The sequence below is a fragment of the Durio zibethinus genome, chromosome 26 (assembly GCF_047325235.1).
Source record: "Durio zibethinus cultivar Kanyao isolate XHJ-2024 chromosome 26, ASM4732523v1, whole genome shotgun sequence".
Classification (NCBI taxonomy): Eukaryota; Viridiplantae; Streptophyta; class Magnoliopsida; order Malvales; family Malvaceae; genus Durio; species Durio zibethinus.
The window spans coordinates 10,804,533-10,826,417 of record NC_143187.1 but is presented as its reverse complement, the minus strand read 5'-3'; the positions used below and the strand labels follow the sequence as shown (position 1 = coordinate 10,826,417).

At 32.7% G+C, this 21,885-nt stretch overlaps 2 protein-coding genes and 1 pseudogene across 6 annotated transcripts; 1 reads left to right on the top strand and 2 right to left on the bottom strand.

The window, feature by feature from the left end:
• The first annotated feature begins 1,443 nt into the window (after window positions 1–1,443).
• Window positions 1,444–8,177, top strand: LOC111275118 (lysine-specific demethylase JMJ28). Of its 4 annotated transcripts, none has more exons than XM_089755984.1 (13): window positions 1,444–2,953; window positions 3,038–3,183; window positions 3,569–3,674; window positions 3,772–3,904; window positions 3,994–4,057; window positions 4,148–4,895; window positions 5,210–5,539; window positions 6,218–6,781; window positions 6,854–6,926; window positions 7,009–7,094; window positions 7,358–7,426; window positions 7,514–7,581; window positions 7,693–8,177. In XM_089755984.1, the coding sequence occupies exons 1-13, from the start codon at window positions 2,300–2,302 to the stop codon at window positions 7,715–7,717; spliced, it is 3,066 nt and encodes a 1,021-aa protein (XP_089612110.1). In that variant the 5' UTR covers window positions 1,444–2,299; the 3' UTR covers window positions 7,718–8,177. The 4 variants fall into 4 exon arrangements, with proteins under 4 accessions (XP_089612110.1, XP_089612109.1, XP_022716006.1 ...); XM_022860271.2 differs by having other exon boundaries at window positions 1,445–2,953; window positions 4,151–4,895; window positions 7,307–7,426; XM_022860270.2 differs by having other exon boundaries at window positions 1,445–2,953; window positions 7,307–7,426.
• An 805-nt stretch (window positions 8,178–8,982) lies between these two features.
• Window positions 8,983–12,739, bottom strand: LOC111275117 (uncharacterized). The gene is made up of 5 exons (XM_022860269.2): window positions 12,496–12,739; window positions 10,695–12,027; window positions 10,269–10,538; window positions 9,797–9,952; window positions 8,983–9,391 (listed from the first exon to the last, which is right to left on the bottom strand). Exons 1-5 carry the CDS (start codon window positions 12,501–12,503, stop codon window positions 9,272–9,274), a joined length of 1,887 nt encoding a protein of 628 aa, XP_022716004.1. The 5' UTR covers window positions 12,504–12,739; the 3' UTR covers window positions 8,983–9,271.
• A 411-nt stretch (window positions 12,740–13,150) lies between these two features.
• Window positions 13,151–14,826, bottom strand: LOC111318770 (protein MOTHER of FT and TFL1-like; annotated as a pseudogene). The gene is made up of 4 exons (XR_016334412.1): window positions 14,325–14,826; window positions 14,188–14,238; window positions 14,041–14,081; window positions 13,151–13,861 (listed from the first exon to the last, which is right to left on the bottom strand). The product of XR_016334412.1 is annotated as a protein MOTHER of FT and TFL1-like (transcript).
• Between the last annotated feature and the right edge of the window lie 7,059 nt (window positions 14,827–21,885).

Sequence of the window (21,885 nt, the reverse complement as noted above, 5' to 3'; positions counted from 1 at the left end):
AGGAAATCAGTACAGCCTGAAAGTCTCTCAAACAAAGGCAAGCTCATTCAAACCCCCAGAAAAAAGAAAGGGAATAAATATTTTGCTAACATGTTGAAGGGAGATGCTGTTGTCCAGTTTGGCAAAGTGATATGGAAGTACAAATCAAATTCAAAGTTACATGTACTGCAACTCGTATAGGAGCCTGTTCTGCATTACATAGATATTGGATGGATAGTCCGCGATTCTTGGATTGCAGCTGAAGCAAAGGTTTGGGGATTCCCAGATGGAAGAAACGTCATTGAGTGCAGCGTTGATGAATTCTTTCAATTTCTGGGAGGAATTCGCCAGCGCTACATTCAATCATGTTTTTTTGCTCTTTCTTGAACAAAGGCCATCAAGTCTCGAGAGAATATAAATTTTATGGTTTTATCTCTCTTCGTTGTTTGTTACCCTTTTCAGCCTTTTTCTCCAATATTTTGGAAATTATAACCTCAGCAGCAATTCTTCAGTTCTCGATGAAAAATTGAAAAATCAATTAGTTCTTCCATGTTAGTTTTCCCTTCTCAGGAGATTGGGATCCGAACGATCAAAGTTTATTCAAATGATGTATTGTAGAATTTCAATAGCTTAATTGAAATACCAATGATAATTCATCACATTTGACTAATCAAATCAGGCAATCTGTGGTAAGTGGTAACGCCATATCTCCAAACAACAGTGGCACCATTTGTTTTTGTAGGACTCCAGAGACCAGAAAACCACAATTTCCAGGTTAACAAATCCTGCTATCTTCTTGCTGTTCCAGATCAAAACAAATGCCAACTGCACAACAACTAGTCTGATGATGATTACGCCAATACCGATGATTCATGTTAAAAGCAAAGCAGCATGCAACATTGGAACCAGAGATAAATGGGCCCTCGAGTTATACAAAGTCTTTTCTCTTTGGTCTATTCAGTATCTCGAGAAACGGATAAGTTTCAGAGTTCCAAAATTTTTGCATAAAGTAGTGCAATAACTATGCAAATTGCTGTAAATCATAATCAAAACCATGAAATTGTTACTATAGTAGCAAGTGTATAGGATTGGAATAATAATGCTAGAAATTAGATTAGATTTTGTAAATGGATGGGTGGTTTCTGCTTCATGCCCAGAGAAAGATTGGTGGTATAAATTGAATCAACAGAGGAACTTCTTTGATCGGATAATTGACCACTATTTGAACAAAGCCATAGTAACCATTTTGTTTACCGGGACTTGCAACTTAACAGCTTATGTTTTTCCTTTTTTTCCTTTTGTGATTGCTGTAGAACCATTGCTCTTATTTCATTGTTGTAATAAATCTGTGCATTAAATAAACTGTCAGTTTTACTTGTAATGACAGCTGATATGATAGTGGTTATCAAAGAAAACACAAGTTAGAATATGCTGCCAAAAAATAGTATCTAATCTGATAATCTTAGAGTGCCACTATCCTGGTATGATCACTACCAGAATTATTTCCTGATTGTAATGCTTTACTTTGAACCATATCATAAACTATCAGGTAAGAACCAAAAAATTTTCCATGTAAAACACCACAACGGAAAATCTGCACCAGAATTTCTCAAACAAACCTGAAATGATTCATATCAGACATTTCTTCTGCATCATATGTTAAAAAACCATGACCAATATCTTCTGCTAAAAAAAAAGAACTGATTAAAATGCAAATACAACTCAACTTCTTACTGCAATTGGCAATTGCCATTCAAGTTAGACAATCAAACTATCATCTGATTAGCTGGTGCATACTCAAATTTCATTAACATTTGCACTACTGCTGATATGATTTTCAGCCCAGCAGCCAGAGCAATGTTCTTTAAACAACCCCCCCCCAAAAAAAATTAAAGAAAAAAATCCCAACAAAAAGCTAAAGAGGCGTTTCTGAAAAAGAATCTGTCATAAATACATCTATTAACGCTTATTTGTCAACACTCAAAAAATGCATTTTCAAAAAAAAAAAAAAAAAAAAAACCCGAAGAGACTCCCTAATTGTCTGCTTGTCAAACTCCCGATCAAAACTTCCTCTCTATGCACCATTTGGAAAGTTTTCAAAACAACTGGACTCTTATCTTTCCTCAAAATTACGATATCTGCCACTTTCCCTTCACTCTCTCACTCTACTACTCCAATAAACCCTACTCTCAACTCTTTTTACCCTTCCTAAAAAAACCCCTTTCTCCTCTTTCCCCTCTAAACCCAAACCCTCTTCCTTGTTTTCTCAAGAATCCCATTAATTTTCCGGGAAAAGAAAAAATTTTCCTGGGAAATCAGAATGGAGGAAGAAGGTGCTCTGCCAGACCATCTCCGTTGCAAACGAACCGACGGGAGGCAATGGCGGTGTAAGCGACGAGTAATGGAAGGCAAAAAGCTGTGTGAGATTCACCATATCCAAGGCCGTCACCGACAAAAGAAACAGAAAGTACCAGAATCCCTCAAAATGCAAAGGAAAAAGGGAAAAAAGAAAGGTTTCGAGAAGAACAAGCTCGAAATTAGGGCAAAGTTGCTGAAATTAGCCGGGCCAATGAAGCGAAAGAGGGTGATCGGAAGGGAATCTGAGGCTTTAGACGAAGCTGTTCGGAAGATGAAACTGAAGAGAGGAGATTTGCCATTGGAGCTCATAAGAATGGTTTTGAAAAGAGAAATTCAGAAGAAGAAAAGGAAAGAAAGTGATTGTAGTGATTTTGATGAAGAAGAAGAAAAAGGTGATTTAATGAGAGAATTGCCTAATGGGTTAATGGCTATTTCTTCTTCAAGTCCACATTTTGATAATGCTGGTTCATGTTCCGGTTCTGGTTCGGGTTCAGGTTCTGTTTCAGGTTCTTGTTTTAATGTTAAAGTAGGAGAAACTGAAACTGATACTGTTGCAATTACCAGAAGGCGGTTTCGGTCTAAGAACATTGAACCATTACCTGTTGGTACATTGCAGGTATTATTTTGTTTTGGTTTTGGTTTTAGTTTTGGTTTTTTTGTTCTGTTTTCCGAGTAATGGTTTTTTTTTCCCTTAACTAAGGTTGAGCCTTATAAGAAGAATGTGGTGAATTTGAGGAGAGGGAGAAGTATAAGGTGCCACTGGTGTAGAAAAAGCGGTGTTCGTAGTTTGATCAAGTGTTCCAGTTGTAGACAGCAGTTCTTTTGCTTGGATTGCATAAAAGAACAGTGAGTTATCTTTTCTGTTTTTGGTTTTGTTTGCATTGTGATTGTAAAGTAGTTATATGTTTGGTTATTAATGAAGAAAGCAAATGTATAATACATGGATACGAATAGTATATCAAAATGCAATAAATTTAAGGTATAAATACCTGTTTCAGCCACTCTGGAAGTTATTATTCACCTAGTATCTCAACTATTTGTATGGACCTTCCAGAAATAGTGTTTTGGAGAATACTTTCCCAATCTGGCTTGAAATGATGCATTCAAAATGTATTTATTCTATGTCTCATCTCTTTGGTTTGAATGCAATCTGCAATGTTGGATTTGAGCCATTTGGTTGGAGTTATAAAATAGGTGTTGATTGACTCTTATGAGGTTAAAATGCATATAGGTATTTTGTTAAGCAAGAAGAAGTTAAGATAACTTGTCCAGTATGTCGTGGAACTTGTGGCTGCAAGGCCTGCTCAGTGAGTCAACATAGAGACACTGAATGTAAGGTCTGATTACATCTGAAACACTTCAATTTGACTTGCTGCTTGCATATTTCCATGCTAAGATTTGATGTTTTGCCTAATGCAAAAAAACATGTCTCAGGAGTTTCTAAGGGACAAAAACAAAGTGGACAAGGTGTTACATTTTCATTATTTGATCTGCATGCTTCTTCCTGTTTTGAAACAAATAAACCAAGACCAGGGTGATGAGATTGAAGTAGAGGCAAAAGTAAAAGGTAATTACAATTACTTTTCATCAATTTTTTATCAAAACAATTATATTTAATCAATGGAAGAGGTTGTGATGTGATCTTGTGTGTCATAGGCCAAAAACTCTGTGATATTCAGGTCCAACCAACTGAATTTCGTGGCAATAAGGAATATTGTTGGTATGCTCTTTGCTGCTTAAAATATATTCAATAAAATATATGTAATTTATTTTTTGTTGCTCTTTGGTGATGATATTACTTCTGGAGCAGCAGTAACTGCAAGAATTTCATACTGGATTTCCATAGAAGCTGCCCAAAGTGTTCATATAACCTCTGCTTAAGTTGTTGTCGGGATATCTTTCAAGGGAGTTTAGTTGGAAGTATCAAAAAACTTAACTGCAAATGCCCAAATAGAAGGAAAAGTAGTTTTCCTGGCATTCGCCTTTCAGATAAGAAATCTGTAAGAATCTCTAAGCAAAAATATGACAGTAGACATTTTGATTCTTCTGCATCATTGCATAGTCTGAAAGCTCCTGATGGCATTGTTCCTATATCATGCCCACCCAGAAAGTTTGGTGGTTGTGGTGATGGCTTTCTTGATCTGAGATGTATTTTGCCACTAAGATGGTTCAAGGAGCTGGAAATAAGTGCTGAAGAAATAGTCGGCAGCTATGAATTGCCGGAAGCCTTTGATACTTTTTCATTCTGCTCACTATGTCCTGGGACAGATTATGAAGCTAATGGTGTGAAGCAGTTGCAAGAGGCTGCTAGGAGAGAGAATTCAAATGATAACTTTCTGTTTTACCCAACTATCATGAACAATCATGGTGATAACCTGGAGCACTTCCAGAAGCATTGGGGTAAAGGCCATCCTGTAATAGTTCGAAATGTTCTTCACGATACTTCAGCTTTGAGTTGGGATCCGGTATTCTTGTTTTGCTTGTATCTTAAGAATAGTGTTGCCAAAGCTGAGAATGAGGAACTAAGTAAAACTACAGGTTGCTTGGACTGGTTTGAGGTTAGCTTTTTAAATTACATTACATGCCACATCAAATTATTAATTTTTTTGGATTTACAGGAAGATAAAATTGGTCGTCTTTTGTTCATTACTCCATCTCTCTCTCTGTCTCTCTATCACACATACACACATCCACAATCCAAATATAGGCCATTCATGAAAGTGCATTTAACCTCCATGTTCATGCTCACGTTTTTTTTTCTTTTAAATTTTCATGAGAATTGGTATTTAAGCCCTTTGCATTTTGTTTCACTTCCTTCTAGGATCTTAAGTGAGGTGAAGGCTATAAACAATTTTACCTTTTATTGTGGTAGGTTGAAATTGGTATTAAGCAGTTATTTTTGGGGTCATTGATGGGGCTGGCACAATCTAGTATGTGTGATGAGAAGCTGAAACTGAAGGGCTGGCTTTCTTCTCATATATTTCAAGAACAATTCCCAGATCATTATACCGAAATCATTCAAGCTTTACCACTTCCAGAATACATGGATCCTGGAAGTGGTCTTTTGAACATTGCTGCAAGGTTGCCACAAGAAATCATAAAGCCTGACCTAGGCCCATGTGTCTCTATATCATATTGCAGTGGGGAGGAACTTGTGCAGGCCAATTCGGTGACAAAATTATGTTATAGTTTATGTGATGTGGTATGTCTATTTCTGCCCGTTGCTTGTATCTTGGTCAATTTATCCTATCTCTTAAAACTTGGGATGATGCACGTTTTATTCAAGTTATCTAGACTCAAATGTTAATTACTCTTGCACAATGATATTTGCTAGTGAACAGTTTACTGTATGTTGTGAACATTCTGATAAAACTAACAACTCAGCCAAGTGCACATTTCATAGTGGAAAATAAATTTGAGTCATGCTTAATCTTGCATATTGACATGCATCATAATCTCTTACACATATTTCATGCTATGCACTTCTTTTACAATTTTCAAAATATGATTTGACCAAGGCATCGTGTGTCTAATTGATCATCTGTGTATCCTTGTCCATATAACTTTCTACCTTTACAAAATGTATGTATATTCTGACAAATCTTATCATCCCTTAGAAGGATAATGTTGTAAGGTGAGCTCAGCAAGAAATTATTTGAAATGTTATCATGGAGTTCACTGAGCATCAACTATTGGGGATATGATTTGAAGTTGTTCAAAGTGAAATATGAACCTTCCAGTAAAGCACAACCTTAAATCTATATCTATTCTTGTGAAAACCCCTTTAATACATACATTTATCATACTTGCTGAAAACTCCATTGATATGTAAGTAATCTTGTTCATTTATTGTCTTTCCTTTTCCCTCTTTCTATCCCAGGTTAATGTTTTGGCACATGCTACAGATGCTTCTGTGTCCATGAAGCAGCTTAATAAAATAAGAAAGTTAATGAAAAAGAAAAAATCTCAAGACCAAAAGGAGCTTGCTAATACTACTCTTGATCAAAAGATGGCTTATAAAGTCAAGGAAAAATCTCCACCACATGGCAAAAATATGGAAGAAGTAGGAATGAATGAAATGATTGGTAAAGAAATGCATGCTTATGACGGAGTACCCAAAGTTTCCCGATTACCTTCTGCTGTGCATGATGCACATGATTTAGGTTTCAAAGATAGAGATGTTTACCATGATAAGGAAGATAGCTCTGACTCTGATTCTGATTCTGATTGTAATTCAAATTCTGAACCTGCACTACTTCCATGCCATACCATTCACAACACAGAAGCATTAGAAAAGCAGGAAGTGTTTGGGGAAAGAACTGACTTGGCCAAGTCATGCGGTGCAGAATGGGATGTCTTCCGAAGGCAGGATGTTCCAAAGCTTATGGAGTACCTTAGAAAGCATTCAAATGAGTTTGGTCACACGTGTGGCTTTCGAAAGCATGTAAGACCAGTTCCGAGAGTTGACAATGTGCTAGCAGAATGGACATAATTCTGATTTTTTACCCTCCTGCAGGTGGTTCATCCAATCCTTGATCAGAATTTCTTTCTTGACACAAGTCACAAGAGAAGGCTGAAGGAGGAGTATGGTGAGTTTACTAAGTTTTGTTTATCTCATTATATTTGAGGATAAACTTACTGAAATTTCTTTCCACTTCATATTGCTACTAGAAATTGAACCCTGGACTTTTGAGCAACATGTTGGAGAAGCTGTTATAATTCCAGCTGGCTGTCCATACCAGATTAGGAATGTTAAGGTAACGTATACTACTGATGTCTTTGGTCTTGAATAATTATTATGAAATTTACTGTTATGAATGATTTTATGTGTAAATTATCAATAATTTTATATTTGCTCCATATGTGTCTTCATTTATTTCAATTTTATGAATTACAAGTTATTTCTTTGCCAAGAAATTTTACCAATTTATATGGCTACGAAGATTTTTTTTCCCCTGACAACCTACAGTCCTGCGTTAATGTGGTTTTGGATTTTGTTTCACCGGAAAATGTGACCAAGTGTATCCAGTTGATAGATGAACTTCGTCTGCTTCCAGAAGATCACAAAGCAAAAGCAAAGAAGTTTGAGGTAAACTTTTTTAAAATGTAACTCTAGTTAACAGTTTTCATTTTCTGTAGTAATGTGAATATGTTGTGCTTTTGCTCCAAAATCAAGGTTGAGAAGATGGCCCTGTATAGGATTAGAGCAGCAATAAGAGAAATTCGTGAGCTTACATGTGCAGAGTAAGTTACTTTTGTGGTAATATTAAGTCTTTATCTTGCTGTTAGCATGATATTTCATCAAACTCCACTAAAATTACAGCTAATAACATAATGCCTCATTCTTGAGTTTAGGTCCAGTGCTGAGCTCAGTGAGTAGTTGAGAATTGGAGAAAAATGTCATGTGATCTGAGGGATTCTCAGTTTCTGGCTATTGCTGTGCTCTATGGTTTTTCCTTTTTTAAAGCATTGCTCACTGCATGCGGAAATTTTGATGCAATTGTCCATTCTCTCCCCCCATTGGATATGGAAGTCAAATCATGTGGAACTAGGCCACTTTACTGCAACTGACTTTGTAAATGTGTAATATTGATCAACCATCTACTTATTACAACCGAAGTCAGATGGAAAATCATTCATAGTATTTTACCTTTTTGTTCAATACAACCAGAGCTAATTTCTCTAATAAAGCAATCACCGATCTTTGTCAATCTGATGCTCCTTTTGTTGAGCAACCATTTGTTCAAAAGAAAGGCAATGTGGAAATTGTTTTAGTTTTCAACTGAGTTGTTCCTGTAATGGATGGAATATTTTTTTATTCAATGATTCCTCTCCTTCCATTTCTGAAATTTAGTTTAAGGCATCAAGTCAGAGTTTTATGCATTGACAGAAAACAAGAGGTTTTCGGCTGTGGCCCGAGTAAATTTGCTCCATGATTATGTTTAATTTTGTTCCTGGCAAAGAACAGAAATAAGGAGTAATTTTTCAGCAATAATCAATAGAAGAGAACTAGAAATTGCTATTTGTTGATGGCTACTATCCTTGCACAATTCAAGCACCATTTCATTAATTAAGGGTCGTTTAGTATCGTTTTTGTTTTCTGTTTTGTGTTTTCGTTTAGTCTTTTTTATTTTTTAAATTAAAAACAAAAACATGTTCAGTAAATTTTTTTTTTTTTTTTTTTTGAAAATTGAAAATAAAATTTTGAAAAATTTTAAAAATTGTTGAAAACATAAAAATGATATTTTAAATTTTTTGAAAACAATTTAAAACTGTCATTACATGGATACTGTTCACAAAATTACAATTAAACTCTTTTAATGACGCTAATTTATTATATTAATAAAATAATATTTTTGTGGTATAAACATTATATTAATAATATAAATAATATATTATAAATAATAATATATTAATATAAATATATTATTAATAACAAATGGAATCTTAGAGTTTTAATCACTTTCCCTTACATGTTTTTGTTTTTTACATTTCGAAAACAAAAACTATCTCAACGTGTTTTCAAATTCAATAAATTAAAAATAAAACAAAACAAAAGTTTCGAAAACATAAAGTACACAACAAAACCAATCGACCACTACGTGTTGGTACATGAATTGTTTGTCCCTCCATAACAATTTAAAGGAAAAAAAAAAAAGTTTGACACTTTATTTCTGTGTTGCCCCTCTGTGAGTTTTGGGGGCTAAAGATATAACAGCAATGAATAGCGGAAAGTAACAAACTAACAAATAATTACAGAAGGATTAAATTTCACATTAGCTCAAAATTTCATTGAAAAGATAAATACTACTTATGATGCTTTTCAGGACCGGTATATTCTAGGGTCTCAGCTCTATCAAAATTGTTTTCTAGAAACAGAAACAAATGATCCATTGAGAGAATGCATTCAGCTAACCATACTTCGGATAATGTTTTATGGAGCCATCAGCCCATCAATAGTGTAGGAAAGCGATTTTGCCCAGTCAGCTTTGAGTAGCAATGTCTGTAGCGTTTGCATTACATTATATCCTGGATCAAGTTTCTTTTGCCAACCCTACATTTTAAACAAGAACCAAAATGTGATGATGAAATAATTCAATTTATCTGAAATGGCAATAATGATTATTTTATTTTCATATTGTAAAGACATTTCAGCAAGTCACGCCTAGGACTATTATGAAACAATCCTGAGATGGGAATACGTCCCCTTTCTTAACTTCCAGACTCAACTAGTCTGGCAGATTTACTCAACAACTATGATGACAGCTATTTATTTTGTTTCCTTCAGATAAAAACATAAAGCACAATACATAAACATGAGCAAACATAAAGACAAGAAATTCTTTCCTAGCAGGTAAATAAGAGCAAAAATAGGGGGGCATGGAGTAGACGTCTCAAATGCTTGGTCAAGGTTTCAAGGTGAAAGTTTGGATGCACATAAAATGAAGACAGAAGTTACCTCAAGAACCAAAGTTGTGACCATCACAGTGCATACATTTCCATCAATATTGACTTTATGACGCCTTACTTTCTCAAGCAGTTGTTGCATGCATTCACCCGGATGGACTAGATCACCCTCTGGAGTACCCCAAAAAGTGAATGCTTCTTCTACTTCCTGGTGAAACATGGTATTAGAAAACTAAGAATAAGAACACAAAGAAGATATAGAATTAAATAACTTGTATGAAAATGGAACGGTTCAGAGGGGTAGAATAAAGATATTCTGACTTGGAATAGAGATGACACACCATTAATGCATTCATCTGAAATGAAAAACCAATAGAACAAGGGATGACAATCGAAAGCATTTGGGTAGACTAAATGGGAAAATAAGGAAAAGAACATAACAACAAAAGCATTTTCCTTAACTCCTCACTGCCCTAAAAGCCTTTGGGTTTGAGAACAGTTTGGGTTACATCTATATACATCACCTCAATAAAAGCCTTAGGGTTCGGGCAGTTTTGTCGCTGCGATAGTCTGAGTGTGCACTCTGCAGCAGTGCGGCCATCTCTACGGGCAACAGCCTTAAAAAATTCCAATAAATTTACACGGTCACCCTTAGAAAGTTCAGCAGTCATGCCTACATCAAGGAAGATGACATGAGGCTTTGATTTAAATAGCCGTTTTCGAGAAGCCTTGCTTTGAGACACCCGAACAAGGATATTTCCAGGATGCATGTCAGCATGAATAAAGTTGTCCACCTGAAAGAAGAAAATTATAATCTCTTGGAAACCATAATCGTTATACTTTATTTCTAAAACAGTCAAGATGATGGGAAAAAGGGATCAAACATCATCAAGTACATATCACATATGAATGTTACCAGAAGCGTATGCAAACAAATTAAAAGTAGTTACCAAAAGCATCTTTAAAAGTGCATGAGTTCCAATATGAGCAAGTGCAATCTTAATCCGGTCATGTCCTTTAAGTCCATCAACATAATGTGCGACACTTTCCCCTTGCTCATAAGTTTCCACTAAAACAGCAGGATGCACAAGTGGATACACAGGCTTAGGAAAAGAAACATCCTTCCATCTTCGGAAATTGTATATAAAACGGTTCAAATGGGCAGCTTCCCTTGCAAGATCAACTTGAGACATCATAAAAACAGCAAACTGCTGGACGCTCTCGTCCAATCTCAACCAGTTCAGTGTTGGAATGAACTTTGATAACTTTGCCACTGTGTTGATAATCATAAAATCTCTCCTAATTGATTCACCAACACCAGGATGTCTAACCTTTACAGCAACTACCATAGGCTTGACCTGTTGACCAGGATAGCGGAATCTCAAAGTAGCCCGGTGCACCTGAGCTATACTTCCAGATGCCACAGGTTCCTCTTCAAAACGCTCAAAAATTTCAGAAAGCTTGCGGCCAAATGCTCTTTCAATAGTTTTCTTTGTGTAGGCAAAGCTATGTTCAGGAGCTTTGCTGTGAAGCTCTGAAAGCTTGGTGCATAAATCTCTAGGGAAGAGATCTGGTCGTGTTGCTGCCCATTGACCCCACTTTATGAATGCTGGACCTGCCTTTTCAAGTGTGCGATGCACAACCTCAAGCCACATTTTCCTGAATTGGGGACCACAAGAGTCGGCAAATGGTGCCATTATTATGCTAGGAGAGAATAAAACTGCAAGATACAGAGCCCTCACCAGCAGTATAACACCTTCTACTACCGATAATAGTAAAGAGGAAACAAAAGCATGCCCATCTTGTGCACGCATAGACAAAGAATTCTGTGATGGGTAGTAATCTGTCTGTACTAAAGTCCTCTGTGCCAATGCCACTTGTCCACATATCAAGCCAAAAATACCAGGAACTATCAAGTGTGAGCGGGACAAAGCTAAGCTGACTGCTTGAGCAATCCTGCTTATTTGGGGTAAAGTACGACCAGTGGCAGAACATTTGTGGGTAAGCCTTTTCCAAGCAACTTGGGCATGATGAGTTACTGCACCACTTGCAGAAAGGAAGGAATGGTTCCTGGCAAAATAACCTCGACACAACCCTTCCTTGGTATTCTGCAGTAAGAAGGGAGGCTTTCCTCCAATGTTATACCTATAATTGGAGTAAACTCTACATTGTGGCAAACGCAACCCAATACTAACAACTGTTCCATACTTCCTAAATTCTGAATAACTCCTTCTCTGGTTTGAAATAGCAGATTGCGCAGCTTTCCTAACAAATGTCAAAAGTCTGCATCCCAACAGTTCTCTCATCATTAACCATATTAATTCTATAAAGCTTAGAAGCTATTCTAAATTTCTTACAAAGAAAGGTAAGTATACAAAATCCATTTGTCAATTTCACACAATATGACAGCAAGAAATCTACTTTCATACCTCCCAAGTTGTTGGAAACATATTTTTCTAAAAGGTTCAAACCTCTAATGTAATAATTAATTGTGCTATCATTAAATTAAGGAAATCATTACATTTTGCTACACCCAAAGAACACCAGAATAAACCTTCTTAGTTCTTAGATAAAAAAAAAAATCACCTTTTCTAAAACAAAAAAAAGAAAAACTTTAAAACCCTTAAACCAAAGCTCAGAGAGAAGCTAATCCCCCAAAAAACCCAGACCCAGGAAACAATAACCCAAGCCAAAAAAAAAAATTTTTAACAAAAAACCAAAAAAAAAAAAAGAAAGGGTAAAGAGAAGAACCTGGACATGGCGATGTAGAAAGAGAAGGCAAAAGAGGGAGCTTTGAAGAAGCTAGCGTATGAAGGCGGTGAATAATAGAAGAAGAAGCAGAAGACGAAGTTCTTGAAAGCATTTTCTCATGGATGATTCTGTTCTGATTAACAATAAAAAATTCGGATGTGTTTTTAATGCCCAAACTTCATTCTTTTTTCGTTTTCGGTAAAACCTAGCGGCGCCAGAGGAAGAAGAACAAGTTGAGATCTGCGTCTGACTCAATGGCCCTAAGATTGGAGAAGACGTCAGCTCAGGAATTTTTGGGCCCACTTTTGATTGGCCCTCGTGGGCTTCACGCAATTGCCTTATTTTGTCTGGCTTGTCTTAAATCGTATTTAAAGTAAATTACTTGAGAGGAAAGGTTGGAAAAGGTCAGAGAAACTCCGCAGATTTTGGAAAGGCCAAAAAATCCTTGGTGCCTAATGGCTAAATTGGGGAAGTTTCAAATTCTTGCTTTATTCTTCTAAGTTACTGAAAAATCTTAAATTTTTGAGTCTTGATGGTCAAATTTGCTGGCTAATTTTTCAAGAACAACTGAATTTTATTACAACAAATTAAAAAGATGTAGTGTGATATATATATATATATATATATTTTACAAACCAAGTTGCAATCTAAGAATAAAAAATTATAAATATTAAAATTTAAAATTTAAATTCATTAAATATTACTTTTTTAAAAATATTTCGTCAATGAATTTAACCAAATTCAAGTTCTTAATATAAAATTATTTTACTATGATTTAAAACAAATCAATAATCTATATTAGGTAATTAAGGCCCAAAAGTTGTGGTCTCATCAAGTTTAATTTCAATTCAACTCAGTGGTCATGGTTTGCCCTATGTAGAAACACTATCCAACACACATCCAATCTTTTTGAATGTGCTCTTCCTAATTTCACTATCTCATGATTCTGACTTTAATTAAATTCAGACAAAATGAATATGAAAATTAAATACAGAACAAAATAAGTTCTGAAACAACAAACATCCTTCTTCATAACCCTACCAACCTATTCTGTACATATCCTTTTTTAAGTGAATAAGAATTTATCACAAAATCTACCAATTATTGAGGATTAAATATTGCACTGTAAGCTATGATCCATCAGCTAGCGTTTCTTCATTGCCGGTTCCCTCTGAATTGAAATACAATGCAGCAACGGGAAGTCGCAGCCCATTTTGAGCAACAAATTGGCGAGTACTGAAGTTGGCACGGGCATCTGACAGTTGACTCCCTCCTTCCACTGCTCCTTCCTGCTTAAAGAGAACCAAAATATACCTGTGAATTCCTGTAGTAGGCCGTGGTCCCATGTTAGAAACTAACTCCCTTCCTGAATTATGAAAAGTTAGATATAGTTTAGAATCAAAAGTTGTTTTAGATTTGACCCAAATTGTGAATTAGATGAAATTTAGATAGAGATTTTTAAATTATCTTGAATCTCTATGTTTTCCTCATAATAATCAAGAACAATGTTTTCAGCTGAAAGAGTAGAATGGAAAAGCTATATACCTTTGGTTGCATCATGTGCCTGAGGAATATCTACAACAATCCTGCAGCAGAAACATGTGAGTTGTACCAAATTTTATGTATTAGTTACATGAATATTCCATTCTTATTACAAATGCAGTGGATAAGCATAATAATGTAATTAATTACCAGTGGAGCCACCCCCTTAATTACCAGGGGGATATCAGCATCAACCATAACCTACATATTATTGCCACAGTACTATATCTTGAATAACTGACATAGTTATAAGAAAATTAGAGAAAATTTTAGCAAGAATTACATACGAGAGTGTATAAACAGCTGGAGATGGAAAGGCCAAGAATTTGAACATAAGGTTTATCAGAAGCAACACATGGCTTGATGTCACAGCCATTAGTGACCTGCTTGGTGCCCTACGGGACAATAAAACTCAGTGGCAGGACTGAACATGTCGAGCACATCTCCGATCACTCTGCCTACAACCAATGGCTCAACGGACCAAACCATAGCCTCTTGGACTAGACCTCAATTTGGAGTTTTTCCTTTCGGTTCTATGTTCTAACCTTTTTTCTAATTGTTTTTGGGTAATAGAAGTAACGAAGTGGCGTTAGATTTGTCTATGAGTGACACGTTGAGGGACAAGCTTGGAGAATTTACACGTTGCCTTGTCTACTACTGAAAGTGCAAAGTAGGCACGTATTGGTAATTTGGGCATGAGTAGAGTACATCGAGACTGAAATATCCTCTTTTCCTCCTATATCTGTCTTATTACAGCATTTGTTCTTGTTTTAGCTGATGTTTTATCTCAAGGGTTAATTAGACATTTCCTCATTACCAAACCTCAAAGTTTTGCGATGAAAGAAGCTTCTAAATTCACCACCAAATTTCTCATTATGCCTCGTCAATTTTTTTTTTAAAATATTCACATAACAAATATCAAATTTATCCTTTAATAAATTAAAATTTTACCATCTTCTCCTTCTTTCCCTTTTCTTCTTTCTTTTTTTTTCATTTTTCATCATTTTTTTCTTGTACACTAAACTTTAAATCTTTAAAACTGAAACCAAAATTTTAAAATTTTTGTTAAATCTTACAAATCATGTAAAAAAGATAGAAAATGAGAAACAATAATGAGAAAAACTATTTCAAAGAGGTAATGAAATCTCACCCAATTGAACTTTATTTTTTAATGTTTTTAAAAATTTATTTTTGAGAATACAATACCTTTAACTTTTTATATGATATATTCTCAAAAATAAATTTTTAAAATTTATGTTATTTTTTAAAAATAAAATTTTTCGAAAAATTTTTTTTGAAAACTTTAAAGGTTTCTTGAAAATAAAATTGAATTTTCAAAAACTTTAAAAGCTTTGAAAAATGTATTTTCGAAAGTCTTTTAGACTTATCAAAAATATATTTTTTAAGAGTCTTAAAGATTTCTCGAAAATCTAATTTTAAAAAGCTAAAATTTTACGGTTGAAATGGGAGAGAAGAAAAAATGTTAAAGGCACGAAAGAAAAGTCAATTATTGAGGGATGGAGTATATTTAATAAAAATAAAAAATTTAAATTTAAATTTAAGGTATATTTAATAGTGGAATATATAAAATAAAAATTAGAATGTAAATAGAATTCCCCGCGTTGAAAACTATCAACAAGACTTTGGAAGTGAGCAATTACCATCTACAATCAAACTGCTCCAATCCACTCAAGGAAAGTGGGGAGTCTGGGTTTATGTTCATAGACAGACTCTAAGGATAATTACATGAAAGCAACTAAAAATAAACATCATCAACCATAAATGTTAATCGTAGAACACAACTCGATGGCACAATCAGATGCCACTGTTGGCTTAGTCAAATGGAAAATTGAGAAGACTACATGGAGCATTAATCATTCATTTGGACAGTTCCAATTTTCATTATTTAGTAGTATAATCTCTGGCTTAATTTTTGGTCCCTCTAAGAAATTATGGATAATAAATTTAAATTTTTAGATGAAATTATAAATCAAAGTTTTTTCAAGAAGTGATAATTTTAATAAAAAATATTTAATGAATTTTTTTTTACATTCTCATTTTATTTTTTAATAATTTACAAAATAATAAGGAGAATTATATTATTTAACATTAATTTTTATCGAATTCATTTATTTTTTATTATAATTAACAAAAATATCTTTTTTATTTATTTTTCACCTAAAAATTTTCATTTAATTTAATAAAGTTGCCTTTTTTATTTTATGTAAAATTCTATCGAATAATTTTTCAATATTCTACAGCACTCATGCATAAAATTTACCAAACACTATTTTAGCTTCTTTTTACAACACTTTTAGAAGGGTTTTACTCTAAATAGCACTTCTTATAAAAACTCCAATCAAACTTATAGACACATATATTTTATATGGGGATTTTTCAAAATTAATTGGTCTTTGAATTTTAATTTTGATTGTGCAAATGGACCTTAATTGAAAAAGTGAATTTTGGACTCAAAGATTAAGTCTTAAATTTTATTTGTATTTTAATTTTTTGTTTAATTTTTATTTTTTTAGTCAAAAGAATCAAAGTCAATTGGTAAAAAAAAAAAAGATAAAAATTTAAAAAAACAAAAAAAGAAAAGAAAAATGTAGGATTTTGCATGAAAAATCTTGGATTCAATTCAACTATTGGATTCTATTTCAGATTTTAACTTTAATAGTTGGATAATATTGGAAAGATTTAGAGTTCAATTTATTGAAAAAAGGAAGATTACACAAATAATAAAATTTAAAAAGAAATTCTATACTCGATTGAATTAATTTCTTTCAAATTGAAAGGGATTCAATTTATATATAAGGACCTTGAATCTATAATTAAATTGGAGCCTAACAGTAATTTACTTTAAAATCAAATAGAGGTTATTGAAAAAAAAAATTTTGGGTAAAGTTTTGAATTAACAAGGAAGAAGCAATAAAGCAAAAAAATTTGTAAAAAGATCCTATTAGAGTTTTTGGAAATAAGGTTAATATTCATTGTAGGAAGTATTAGTTTTTTAAAGATAAAAAATTGTTGGAACCCGTGATTCATTGAGGTAGTATTTGCTTTCATTTTTTTTTTTGTGATTTTTTTATAACTTTTGTAATATTTAATTTTTTACTCTTATTTTTATATTTATAGCATGGTATTTATTTTTGTATGAATTTGGATGACTAATATTATATTTGCATAATAATTTATTTACCTAATATATTTATTTGCATGATTAATATTTTTATTTGTGTGATTACATATAATTTGATTGCATAATTATTAATATACTTAATTGCTTAATTATTAATACATTTATTTGTATGATTATATATTTAATTACATGTTTATTTGCATGATTTACATTGTTAATTGCATGATTATATATTTAATTGCATGATTATCAATTTATTTATTTGTGTGATTGTATGATTATTAATATATTTATTTGCATAGTTATTTATTATTATTGTATAATTTTATATTTATTGCATGATATGATATTATATGTTATTGCATGATTAATATTATATTAATTTGAATGATATTTAATTGCATGTTTTTATATTTATTGTGTGCATAATTGCATGACTATACATAATTATTAATATATTTGTGTGATTATATTTGATTTCATGATTATATATTTGCATGAATGGTTATTAATATATTTGCATGGTATTTTATATTATTGCATAATAATTAATATATTTGCATGATATTATATATTTACATTATTGTTATTATTGCATGATAATTGATATATTTGCATGACATTCTTGCATGAATATTTTAGTATGATTTAGGCATGATATTTGAGATGATCTATAATATATTTGCATAATAATTTTTACATGGTATGCTTTAATATTTATTGCATGATTGCTTGATATTTTGATAGAATTTTTTTGTATGACCATGTGCTATAAATAAAAAAAAAAGAATTGGAATTGTTTGATTTGCATGATAAAATCATCTTTGATTAAGGTTTAATTTAGATAACACATAATTAATTTGGTACCAATTTTGGGCGTAAAAAGGTGCTAATACCTTCTCTACATGTAACTGATTCTCGAATCTTAGTTTTATTAATGTAGACCATAAACTATTCTTTTAGAGACCCTTCGTTTACACTTAGGTTAACATTAAAAAGGGTAGATTCACATAGGTGACTAATTACACCTAGGTAAAAAAGATTGGTGGAGATTTCATGATTTTTTTGTCTAATGAGTAGTTTTTCGGTCTAAATGCTATGACAATTTGGTGACTCCACTGGAGACATTAGAGAGTCAAGCCATCAGTTAGTTATGTATTATCTTAAGCCTTACTTTAATAGTTTTTATTATGTAATTATTTATAATTTCATATGGACTAACCTATTTGTTTGTGATTTCTTATTTGTTTGGTTTACAAATTTTTTTATTTACACCTAATTATTTTATTATTCTACATGTCGCTTTACACACATCATACTTACATTCATGTATAAGCTTTACACCCAGACTTTATTCTTTATTAAAAGGGAGCAAGTACATACACTTTTGTGAGATGATAATCTTCATGTGATCTAGCAAAAACTCTCACTCAAATTGAACTCTTTCTGTTTGAGCCTATAATGGTGGGCAAGGATTGGAGTGCCTTACTAGTCTACAATGGACAATGATGTAGAAAATAATTTGTGAGCTTTTAGATTGTTAAGCTTTTGAACCCAGCATGTACATGAACCCTAAAGATCTAAACCTAGGTTAGAGCCCTATCCTCCATTTTATTAGAAAAAACTTAAGTAGGACACATGATGGGATAATTACTATTCTTGTAAATTTATTATTCCTTACATACTAACCTTTTATGTTGTGTTATTTTCTTGTATGTATTCCTTGTATATGTTATATCATATTAACTAACCTTTTTTTCTCTACTTTATTGTGCATACATGCATCATTATATTTGTATAAAGAGTGATTACAACAAAACAATAAAAAAAAATTAATTACATCCATGGCGAACCTATCAAAGTTTCTTATGTGCCTGAGAATGAAGTAAAAAAAGCTCAACTTAAAAAAGATGATTGTTTGCTAGCCAATTATGTAACTACTCTATTTGCCAAAATCCATCTCAATCTAAAATGAAATGATTTTAGTGATTTGGTTGGTATTTGGAATCATTAGAGTGTCATTGCCAATGAGCTTTCTAAAAAAAGTTTGGGGACCTTGCATTACTTTTTTCAGTCCATATTAATAATCAACTTATTAGGGCTATGGTTTAGTTTTGAGACTCTTCATATCACTGCTTTATATTCAATGAGGTTGATATGGTGCTAACTATCAAAGAATATTCAACTTTCTTTCACTTGGATCTCCTTAATCTTGATAAGGTATATTAGAAAAATAAAAGACTGGTTATCGAAAAAAGTTTGCTCAAATGATGGTAGTAGATGTGCAAATTGTTGATAATTGGGTAAAAAGAAAAGGTGAAAGTGTTGGCACTCGTTAGTCCATTGTTTGTGACTTTATATACAAATATTTTAACACTAAAAGATGAATGTATTTGATGGCATTAGCTTTATATGGGATGATGGTATTTCTAAAAGTTGTAATGGTGGATTTCTTTGATTAACTTGGTTACTAAATCAACCATATTCCTATAATTTTAGCTGAGACTATTAGATCTTTAAATCATTATCACCATAACGAAAAAGGTTATTTTACTAGATATGCTTATTATTAACTATTTGGATGAAAAGTTATATCGAAAATAATGGTGGTAAATTCGTAAGCCTTTTTTCACTACAAGCATTCCTATCAAGGAATTCTGTGAGAATGAATGGCCTACACAAAAATCCAAGGAAGAATGAATCTTATTTCTATGCAAGCTCATAAGCCAAGATGCGATATGAAGAGCTTTTTGGATGCTTTATGGACTAATGTTGCATAGTTGTGAAGATAAGTTTTGAGTTTCTTTCTTAGCCTTTTGGAGTGCAGTGAGTTATTCTCCTATATGGTGTAAAGACAATATAGTTATGAATAGTTTATCCCAACCATTTTTGGACTTAGTAAAATAAAGTTCTTATATGTTGAAACTGATGTCTCCATAAAGATAGCCAAAATCCTACAAGCTTGAAATTTAGCTCAAAAGAAAAATAGAAGGAGATTCTCAAATAAAGTTACCCTGAGTACTTTGTGTGACATATTAGGTGAGTTAAAGACATTAAAATCCTTAAAAAAATAACTCTAAATGACCTAATGAAATCATCACCTCTTAATCCCCTATTAGTAGTGGAAAATGTTAAAAGAAAACTCCAAGTTGAAAAAGATGAATTGAAGGCTAAAAAAGGAATTAAATGGAAGAATTGATAAAAAGGTTCAAGCAATCAAACAAGAAAGGGATGAATGAAATAATCTTTTTTTATCTCAATATCATATAGTCATTCACCAATCATGAGTTAGCTCAACTTTAGACAATTGCAAGCAAAGATGCAAGAAAAAGATGAAGCACTCATCGAAATACAAAAGCACATCCAAATACTCAATGGGATAGTGGTCGAAATTGAAACACAAATAGATGTTGTGAATGAAAAATGTGAATAAGTAAATGAAGTATATGTGAAAAAGCATAACAAGTTGGAGTGCTTGCTCGATCAAATTACCATGGCTACTTACAAAGTTAAGGCATGGTAGAAAAGTTAAAGAATGAAAGACAAAGATGCCACTAGTGGGAGCACATGGCCAATAGCTGCTAGCTTTTATGAAGTACAAAGCTAATATCGATAAATTATGGATTTTTTTTCACAATAAACTTTAGACTTCTTATGGATGTAATATTGGATTTGGTTAGAAATAACTTTCAATTCAATAAAAATTTTCTTTATTAACAATTATTATGCAATAAATCTTTCTTATTGCATTCATGCATTTATATATAAATATTTTTTCAAAGTGCATGATAATAAGTCATCCTAATTTTTTTTATAAAAAATTTATAGTAAATCAAGATTCAAGAATAGCTCAATCTTTAAATAATTTGAGGCATTACAACACTAGATATCAGGCAAGGATCATGAAAGAAAAAGGTACTATTCATTTTCAAAAGTTAAAAAAGTCACAAAAAGAACTAAAGGGGTAGTTGAAAACTATTACAGAATTATTGAAAAACATGAACAAAGAGAAAAAAGTGGTAGAAGAAGTAGTGATACAAAATGAGACTGATCCACTATACCCCTATAGCTTTGACCCATTTTAGTATATGCATCTTAAGGGGCCCACCCCAAAATGTCATTCACTACAAGTTATCCTTATGTGCAGACTAACATGCTAACAACTGCTACTCATGTTCTTATTTTCCCTATTCTTGGTATCAATACATTAGATCCTATATAAGTTTTAAATCTTGATGATCTCAAAGAATAATAAAAGCTGAAGATAGGCCCTATGGAAATAAAAAAAGCTCTGGTTTTCAAAAGATAGAGCTTATAAAAGAGAGAATTAGAGCTATTGAAAGAATAAACTTTTATGGTTAATGGATGCTACTGGATTATGCTTGGTTCCTGATGTTGTGATTCCACCAAAGTTTAAAGTGTCCAAGTTTGAAAAATATGATGAGACCAAATGCCTATCACACATATTATGATGTATTATCATAAGATGGCTATATATGTTCATAATGAAAAGTTGCTCATCCATGTTTTTCAAGATAGTCTTATTGGTTCAGCTGTTAAGTGGTATGTGCAACTGAATAGATCTCACATTCATGGATGTAAAAAACTTGCAAGGGCTTTCATTTCATAATACAAACACATTATAGATCTGGCACCAAATCGCATGTCTTTACAAAGCATGAAAAAAAGCATACTAAAAGTTTCAA

Excerpts from the sequence above, each read along its gene's own strand:
- LOC111275118 (XM_022860270.2), top strand. The coding sequence starts at position 2,300 with ATGGAGGAAGAAGGTGCTCTGCCAGACCATCTCCGTTGCAAACGAACC. Across the intron at positions 2,954-3,037 it reads TACCTGTTGGTACATTGCAG|GTTGAGCCTTATAAGAAGAA; the intron begins GTATTATTTTGT and ends CCCTTAACTAAG. Across the intron at positions 3,675-3,771 it reads ATAGAGACACTGAATGTAAG|GAGTTTCTAAGGGACAAAAA; the intron begins GTCTGATTACAT and ends AACATGTCTCAG.
- LOC111275117 (XM_022860269.2), bottom strand. Across the intron at positions 9,953-10,268 it reads ACCCTAAGGCTTTTATTGAG|GAAGTAGAAGAAGCATTCAC; the intron begins GTGATGTATATA and ends ATGTTTCACCAG. Across the intron at positions 9,392-9,796 it reads TCACAACTTTGGTTCTTGAG|GGTTGGCAAAAGAAACTTGA; the intron begins GTAACTTCTGTC and ends TTTAAAATGTAG.